At 38.6% G+C, this 9,364-nt stretch overlaps 1 protein-coding gene across 1 annotated transcript; it reads left to right on the top strand.

Moving 5' to 3' along the window:
* The first annotated feature begins 3,019 nt into the window (after positions 1-3,019).
* Positions 3,020-9,073, top strand: Sap18 (Sin3A associated protein 18). The gene is made up of 4 exons (XM_005338613.5): positions 3,020-3,180; positions 3,370-3,479; positions 6,288-6,410; positions 6,767-9,073. Exons 1-4 carry the CDS (start codon positions 3,052-3,054, stop codon positions 6,921-6,923), a joined length of 519 nt encoding a protein of 172 aa, XP_005338670.1. The 5' UTR covers positions 3,020-3,051; the 3' UTR covers positions 6,924-9,073.
* The last annotated feature ends 291 nt before the right edge of the window (positions 9,074-9,364 follow it).

Below are 9,364 nucleotides of genomic sequence, written 5' to 3'. Positions count from 1 at the left end.
CACACACATGCCTGGCTCGAAATATATTTATTTATCTTTGATTACTCATACACACCATTATGTTTCTGATTCATGTTGTTTCATGCACCAATAATTTGTAAATTATTGTTCCTTTATAGTATTTCATTATTGTTTTGTAGTTTTGTGATCCCCCCCCCACCTTTTTACTAAAGATTGAACTTAGGGGTGCTTTACCACTGGGCCACACCCCCAGTGCTTTTCATTTTTTATTTTGACACAAGTTCTTACTATGTTGCAGAAATTGATCTTGAACTTGCAACCCCTCTACCTTAGCTTCTCTGGCCAGTTGCTGGGATTTCAGACCGGCACCAGGCTCATTTAGTAGGTTTTTGTTTTTTGGTACTTGGTATTGAGACTAGGGATGCTTTCCCACTGTTTTAGTCAGCTTTTTCACTGCTGTGACTTGACAAGAACAATTTCAGGAGAAACGTTTATTTGAGGGCTCATGGTTTTAGAGGTCTCAGTCCATAGACTGCCAGCTCCATTCTTCAGGACTGGAGGTGAGGCAGAATGTCATGGCAGAAGAGTGTGGCAGAGGAAAGTGGCTCAGATCATGGCTAGGAAGCAGAGAGAAAGATTCCCCTCACTAGAGACAAAATACATACCACAAAGGCATTCCCCCCAATGACTAACTCTTCCAGCCATACCCTACCTGCCTTCAGTTACCACTCAGTTAATCCCTATTAGAGGATTAACTCACTGTTTAATTTAATTCACTCATAACAAATCATTTCACCTCTCAGCCTTCTTGCATTGTCTCACACATGAGCTTTGGGGGGACAACTCATGTTCAAACCATAACAACCACTGAGCCACATCCCCAGACCTTTTTTTTTTTTTTTTTTTTTTTGTATTTTATTTAGAGACAGGGTCTTGCTCAGTTGCTTAGGGCCTTGCTAAGTTGCTGAGGCTGGCTTTGAACTCGCAATCATCCTGCCTCGGCCTCCCAAGCTGCTGCGATTACAGTGTGCACCACTGCCTGGCTTTCATTTTTTATTTTGAGACAGGGTCTCCCTAAATTGCTGAGGACCTTGCTAAATTGCTGAGGATTCTCCTGCCTCAGCCTCCAGAGTTGCTAGAATTACAGGTGTGCACCACCACACCCAGTTTGTTTGGTATAGTATGCCACAGTTGAGTTATTGCACTGCTAATAGACATGTGGCCTGTTTCTAGATTTTGTTCTTGAGAACTATACTGCTAAGCACATTCTTGTAATGTCTCTGGATACATTTGAGCAAGATTACACACGCACACACACACACACACACAGAGGAGAATTCTTAAAAGTATGCATACTTCAACTGTACTAAATAATCCCACCTACTTCCCAAAGTGGGTATACCAGTTTACATTCTGACCAGCAGTATGTGTGAATTGTTTCCTCTATCAACAGTTGCTACTGTCAGAGTTTCTAATTTTTTGCCAATTTTTTGGGAATAGTTTTAAACCAATAAATCTCTATGGCTTTAATGTGAACTCCTGATTAATAATGACCCTGAACATTTTATATGTTTATTGGTCTTGGGGACTTCATTTTTAATGCACCAGTTCAGTTATATGACCCATTTTTCGACTGGGGTTGTCTTTTTCTTTAGTTCTTACCTATTCTGGATAGTAACTTTTTTCCATGGCATGGCTCACAGACATCTTCTCCTGCTCTGTGGCTCATGATTTTCTCTCTTATGATGTATTTTGAAGGTTCGATTTTTCTTTTCCAGTTTTTTTATTTTTATTTTTTTTAGTTGTTGATGGAGCTTTATTTATTTTTATATGGTGCTGAGGATAGAACCTAATGCCTCACATATGCTAGACAAGACCTTTACCACTGAGCTACAACCCCGGCCCTCTGATTAATGAGTTTTGGAACATATATTCCTACCCACAGGTTATGAAATCTTGGAAATCTGGGAATGGAACCACCATTTGACCCAGCTATCCCTCTCCTTGGACTATACCCAAAGGACTTAAAAACAGCATACTACAGGGACACAGCCACATCAGTGTTAATAGCAGCACAATTCACAATAGCTAAACCGTGGAACTAACCTACATGCCCTTCAATAGATGAATGGATACAAAAATTTGGCATATATTCACATTGGAATATTATTCAGCAATAAAAGAGAATAAAATCATGACATTTGCAGGTAAATGGATGGAGTTAGAGAAGATAATACTAAGTGAAGTTAGCCAATCCAAAAAAAAAAAAAACCACATGCAGAATGTTTTCTTTTATATAAGGAGGATGATTCATAGTGGGATAGGGAGAGAGAGCATGGGAGGAATAGACAAACTCTAGATAGGGCAGAGGGTTTGGAGGGGATGGGAGGGGGCATGGGGTAATTAATGATGGTGGAATGTGTTGATCATTATCCAAAGTACAGGTATGAAGACACGAATTGGTTTGAATATAATGTGTATACAGTCAGAGATATGAAAAACTGAGCTTTATATGTATAATAAGAATCGTAATGCATTCCGCTGTCATTAAAATATATATATTCCAGTACTCGCTTGAATTTCGTGTGTGCTACATGGGGAGAGTCCAGTTCATTTTCTTTCCCAGTAAAGACTTTCATCACCACTTACTGAAAAATCATATTCTCCCCACTCTCTGCAGCGCCTCTGTTCATAGCCCAGAGGTCCGTTTGAATCTGTCATTCATTTCAGAAAGATCGACTTTTTGCTAAGCTGTTGCTCTTAATGCTTGTAATGTTCTTAAGTGTTTTGGGTTCGTTAAGGTATTCATCATTGTGCATGAAAACACCACTTTCACCTTAGTCCATTGGTGAGCGTTCAAAGTAAAAAACAGCTCGCCAACTAACCGCAGAGACACAATCAGAAGCACTTCCCCCAGTGGCTCCGCCTGGTCCCAGACCGCGCTCTCCTATCCCTAGGCTCAATGCGCAGACGCGCCCGTCTCAGGTTCCCGTGCCGCACAATGAAGTGCGCCTGCGTCTGGAGACGCCCCGCCCCATTCCTGGCGCTGTATAAAGCCTCGCGCTTCTCCTCGCGAGAGACTTCGTGCTCATGCTCGCTGCGGGGGTCGGAGGTCAGGGCGAGCGTCTCGCGGGCCGAAGAAGGAAGATGGCGGTGGAATCGCGCGTAACCCAGGAGGAAATTAAGAAAGAGCCAGAGAAGCCAATTGACCGCGAGAAGGTGAGGACCCCAGTTTTGTGGGGTAAGAGAAGAAGTGAGGTGGGCCCGGCTAGGCGTAGAGATGCGGCCTGTGTGCGGAAGAAGGCGGTGTTTTTGCTCCAGGGGCAGCCGAGAGGCCGCAACGCCTCCTAGCTCCGGATTCACTGCTGCTGTTTTAACTTTTGCCCTTCTGTTTCCTTTCTCCTCGAGACATGCCCGCTGCTGTTGCGAGTCTTCACCACCAATAACGGCCGCCACCACCGAATGGATGAATTCTCCCGCGGAAACGTACCCTCCAGCGAGCTGCAGATCTATACTTGGTGAGCTCTGCGGGGGTGGGGTCAAGGAACCTCTGTCTCCCACCGGTAAGGTTCAGCCTTTGCTAGGGAACAGCTGATTTTCCTTCATCTAATTTCTCATTTCCACATGGGGCCTTTAGGGTGACTCTCAGAGGTTTTGACTGTAAGGTAAAAGGGGATTTGTGCATCTTGTAGTTTATATGATTAATATTCACAGTTTGAGGTTGCTGAAAATTGACAGAATATTGCTATCAGCATTATGGCTGCCTGGTACAAAATCGATGTTTAGATCATTAAAATGCAGTAGCGCCCTTGAGGGGTTCCCTTGAATAAATGATGTTGCATGGTAAGGTGATGATGTTGAGCCATATTTGTTATGCTCAAAAATCGTTTCCATTTAATAACACTAGAAATGTATCACCACCGAAAACCTAGTGATATCTGACCTGGAGTTTAGTGGAAAAGCTTTTTGGAGTGTTTAGTGAAAACTGGCACCCAGATGTTTTATATTAATATACCTCTCCTGTGCCCTAGTCCAGAGTAGGACTTCACTGTAAGCCCGTAATTGGTGCATGATCTGAACAGTTGGTAACATTTACATTTTTGTGCATCTATCACTGCTAAAACGTTTTCCTTCCAACAGAAAGTGTATTTATTAAGCATTAACTTTCTGTTACCTCTCCCCCAGCACTTTAATCAACTTCCCATCTGTGTGAATTTGGCTATTTTAGATACTTTATAAATGGAGTTATTACAGTGTTTGTCATTTTGTGACTGGCTTATTTCCCTTACATTGTTTTTAAGTTTCACCCATTAGAATTTCCTTTTGAAGGCTTAATAGTATTCTATTGTTACGTGTACCCCATATTTTATCTACTCATTTGCTGAATGTTCAGTCTTTTTTTGCAGTTGTAAATGATGCTGCTCATAAACATTGGTGTATAACTTTATGTGCTTGCACACTATTTTCTATTCTTTTAGTTTATACTTAGGAGAGCATTTTTGGAAGAGCTTGTTAAATTTATGTAGTATTGTGATTCTTTTACATCAGTGTCATTTAAGGGTAAAAGGTCCAGGAAGGTTGATATAACTTAACAGAGAAGAATTACTCAATAATGGCTTTATGGAAAACTTTTTTTCCAAGATGAAATTTTTTCCAGCAAATAATGTTTCTGAATTTCTAGGTACTGTGTTGATGTTATAAAGAAAATACTTCCTTTCCTTATAATGAGTTCAGTTTACTAGAGGAGCATTTCGTTCCTCTGTATCATATAAAATAGCATAGTACTTGCATAAAATCTCCACACATTCTTTGGCATACTTTAAGCGATCTTTAGATTTTATAATACATAGTGAAGTTTAAATGCTACGTAAATAGTTGTTATAAACGGTTGTTCAAAGACTAACGATGAAAAAGTAAGTCTGTGTTCAGTATAGGACCCAAATATTTTTCTGAATATTTTCAGTTTGTAACTGGTTGAATTGTGGATGTAGAACCCACAGATAAGAAGGGCTGACCATAAAGTAGGCAGTCCCAAGACCAGGTAAGGAGAAATTGGTAGAAGAGGATCCTAACAGAGGCAGTGCTGTGTAGAGTTTAAAGAACTAGCCGAACACTACAGAAGTAGTATATTTCCTGTGCTAGATGCTCATTAAACAGGTTATTGGAAGAGAATTACTGACACTTTTCTGTAAGTCATAGTTAAACCAGAAAAACAGAACCAATAGGAGAGAGGTTAAGAGGATTATTGCGGAGAATTGGCTTAATTGACTGTGGGGGCTGGCTAGACCCTTGGGGCATTAATTTGTAGGGCGGGCCCTCTCCAGAAAGAAAGGCTGAATCCTTGAGTATGAACATGAGCTGGCATTGGTTTCCATAGCCAGAATTTCTTAGGTCTATTCTAAAGGTCTTTCTACTGATTGAATCAGGTCTACCCAGGTTATATAGGTTAGTCTCCCTAATTTGAAGCCAACTAGTTATAGCCTTTAATCACACCTACAAAATATTTCACAGCAACCTAAATTAGAATTTGGTTGAGTAATTGGGGGGCTATAGCTTTGCCAAGTTGACACATAATACTGAGCCTCACAGTCACCCAGCAGACGTAAGCTCCAAGGGAGCACTTTGGCATTCTCTATCTTTGTCCTCAAACTTTAGACTACTAGTTAGAGAGTAATACATGGCACTTCACTTGTTCCTCTGAGAAGACAGGCCACGGAAGGTGGAAAGCTGTTCATGTTGTCAGAAGTTATAAAAGATGTGAACCATATTCCCCAAATTGATTGTAAGTACTGTGACAGTATAGACAATGTTTTAGAAGGAAAAAGCATTTTTACTAAAATGCTTTCTTAGTACATTGATTCTAAAATGTTTTCCAGTTCCTGAGATTCTAAATGTGGAAGAGTACATGTCTTAGAAATGACAAAATACAATTATTTTGTGTGTTTGAATTTGGACTAGCTGCTTTTAGAGAGGTAAATCACTGAATCATAAGATATTTCATAGCAATAGAAGATAGCATATGAACCTCTTAAAATCTCTTTTAGTATACACTTATTTATGTGTATTAGGCAAATGTTCTACCACTGAGCTACATCTCTAGCCTTAAGAGTCTGACTTGACTTTGTCAAAAACAACATTGAGCTAGTATAGGGAATATTTGAGAGCAAACAGTATTTTTAACTGCTTTAAAATTAACCTTTAATATAAGACACTGGCATTTTCTAACATAAGTCCCAACTCAGACACATGTAATAACTCATTGTCATTATCCTTGTTCCGTTATTGATGACTAATCATATGTAATTGTCATTTTTTAAAAAATTCAGGATGGATGCAACTTTGAAAGAACTAACTAGTTTAGTAAAAGAAGTTTATCCAGAAGCTAGAAAGAAGGGAACACACTTCAATTTTGCAATTGTTTTTATGGATCTTAAAAGACCTGGCTATCGGTAAGTAATTCCTCACTTTTAATTCTATTTTTGTTGTTATTGATAGACTTTATTGTATTTATTTTTATGTGGTGCTGAGGATTGAACCCAATGCCTCACACATGCTAAGCAAGCATTCTACCACTTGGCCATAACCCAGCCCCGGTTTTGGCATGTTTTTACAGATTCCTTTAATGAATTCCTTTCAATATTGTGGGAAGGAGAGTATTTATGTTATCTTAATATCTGGTTTAGCTACATTAGTACTTTAATTTTTGAACTGTTACAAGGTAGAGCAAATTCAATCCCACGTTCAGTTTTGTAACACATACTCAATTGATTTATGGTCCAGTAACAGTTGATTTCTTTTCCTGCAGAGTTAAGGAGATTGGCAGCACCATGTCTGGCAGAAAGGGGACTGACGATTCCATGACCTTGCAGTCACAGAAGTTCCAGATAGGCGATTATTTGGACATAGCCATTACCCCTCCAAATCGAGCACCGCCTCCTTCAGGGCGTATGAGACCATATTAAATTATATTTACTATCTCTCAAATTTATTTTTCAGCCAGTTATGTAAAATAAACTTACATACTCTTTCCTCCCCTGATTTTTGCCATTAAGCCTTTAAATTCTAAACAAATTGTAATGCATCTATTTAGGAGTTAGATTTGGATATACTATGGGTATGGATATTAATAGAAAGTCTGTATGTTTCACGCCTCTGTAAAATATGAAGAAAAGTGCTCTTAGCATTATGTGTACAACTGTTAAATATATATGTACAATCAGTCTGAATGTGAAAGTCAATGGAGGCATGGGAATAAGGTTTCATCTCTTATATGAAGTTTATACAAAGTAGTGCAGGCGGCTATTCCCAAAGGTGAAGAATAAAAATACTGAGATTATGAAATTAGCATGAGTTTGGGCTATAGAGTATGCAGTTAGAAAATGACCTATGACAATGAGGCAGCAGAGGCTTTTTGGAATGGTATGAGCTTCAGCAAGTTGAAGGAATTGTGTTGGAAGACATGGCCTGCCTTGGTTTGGGTGCTAAAGAATAGTGTTATGGTGAAGATTTATATGCTTTAAAATGGAGGCTAGGACATTTTGAAGGCAGGAGCCAATATCTTTAAGATCTGAAAAACTGAGAAAGGGACAAAAAAAAGAACTTCTTACACATCCTGCGCTGGGGGCTAGTGTATGATTTGAGAGGCATTATATATAACACAGTGATTAAGACCAATGTACAAAGCATTTAAATTCTGATTGTACCAGTAGCTCTGCAATCTTAGATGAATTACTTGAGTCAAGTGGGGGGGCGCTGGTGGTGGTTTTTAATGGAGACACTAGTCCATAGGGTTATGAAAGTTTAAAAAGGACCTAGGATAGTGCTTGGTGGATTAGAAACAATAAATACTGGTTATTAGCCAGAAAAAAGAACTTAGTCAAAACTGGAGAATTATCTTAATGCATTGTTTGATTCTCATTTTGAAGTTTATGAACTAGATAAAAATGTATAGAAAGCCTAGTTATTTTTAGTCTGACAGTAGAAAATTGAAATCCCCAAATGATAAAAGTGCTAAAAATGTGCAAGTAGTCTCAGTAAAGTGAGTTTTATCTTGTGCATACGAAATAGTCATTTAAAATCTGATTCTGTCAAATTGTTGTCCCTGTTACAGTGAGTCCACAATTTCAGATGACTAGATCTTAGTGGTTCTTTGCTGTAGCTTACTCCAAACCCTTAGCTTATATATTAATTCAGACTAGATGGACCCGAGTTACTAACCTTTTGGAGAATAACCATGATTATCTTCCTGTTTGTGGGACATGAAAGGGGGGATGATTTACTATTTACATCCAAAGGGTGGGAACCACATTAAGGACCTTCAGAAGCCAATTTTTTCATATAGTGTGATCTCTTATCTTACAAGGGCTCTCCTGTTAATTCATGTTATTTTCTCACTAGTTTTAAAATAAAGTGGTTTAGCTGGTTTGCCCAATTCTATTCTTTGTTGGTTCCAACATGAAATTTTTCCTTTAAAGATTTCAAGTCTTTTCGGGGCTAGGGATGTGGCTCAGTGGTGGAGCACTTGCCTAGCAAGTGTGAGGCACTGGGTTCAATCCCTAGCATCACATAAAAATAAGTAAATAAAGATATTGTGTCCATCTACAACTAAAAAATGTTTAAAAAAAAAATTCAGTTTTCTACCAAAAGCATAAAGTTCCAAGAATATGCATTGAGTTTGTATTGGCTGTACTAAGAATCAAGGCTTAGCCCTTGTCTTCCTTTGACTTTGTTAAGAAGGTATGGTTTTAAGTAGTAACTGAACTATTTTCTCAGAAATAGAAGTGGTTACCATTACAGCATCTTTCTCAGTTCTTTAGTATCTTTCCTAACTGCTGCAATTGCTTATAGGTTTTCAGAGTTGAAATTTTTCCTTTAGAATGTGTGAATTACAGTACGACATTGCCCATGTCTTTTCTGTCTAAAACTGGAATGGTTATGCCCATGCTCATTGACTCAGGTAATGTTTCAGAGATAAGTTGTGTGTGTGTGCATGCATGTGCATGTGAAGGGCAAGTATGAGTGGGGGGAGAAAAAGTGATTAACTGTTAAACAGGCCACGTTGAAAAAATTTTAAACTCTTGTTATTCTTTAATAAAGAGCCAAACTCAGCCAATCTATTGTGTTCAATCAAACACAAATTCCAAACTTGGTTTTTGTGAAACTAAAAAGGGAACACTCTAAAACCAAGCTTGTCATCATAATTATGATTTTACGTCATAATTATGATTTTACATGCTTTGCTGTGCCAAATACTTGGGGAACAACTTTAACCAAGCATTATCTCATTTAACCCTTACAACTGAAACACAATGACCATATAGGTTCCATCTTAAATGAGATTGATGCCTACTTCAATATCTCCAAAGTAGGTAGCCAACAACAATTTGGTTGAAACTTTTCAAGA

This window comes from Ictidomys tridecemlineatus, chromosome 6 (genome assembly GCF_052094955.1).
Source record: "Ictidomys tridecemlineatus isolate mIctTri1 chromosome 6, mIctTri1.hap1, whole genome shotgun sequence".
NCBI lineage: Eukaryota > Metazoa > Chordata > Mammalia > Rodentia > Sciuridae > Ictidomys > Ictidomys tridecemlineatus.
The sequence above is the reverse complement of the archived record's forward strand: the minus strand, read 5'-3'. Positions and strand labels throughout refer to the sequence as shown.

Bases quoted from the DNA above. Each gene is read 5' to 3' on its own strand.
- Sap18 (XM_005338613.5), top strand. From the start codon at position 3,052: ATGCTCGCTGCGGGGGTCGGAGGTCAGGGCGAGCGTCTCGCGGGCCGA. The intron at 3,181-3,369 runs GTGAGGACCCCA...TTTCTCCTCGAG, and splicing joins AGCCAATTGACCGCGAGAAG to ACATGCCCGCTGCTGTTGCG. The intron at 3,480-6,287 runs GTGAGCTCTGCG...TAAAAAATTCAG, and splicing joins GAGCTGCAGATCTATACTTG to GATGGATGCAACTTTGAAAG.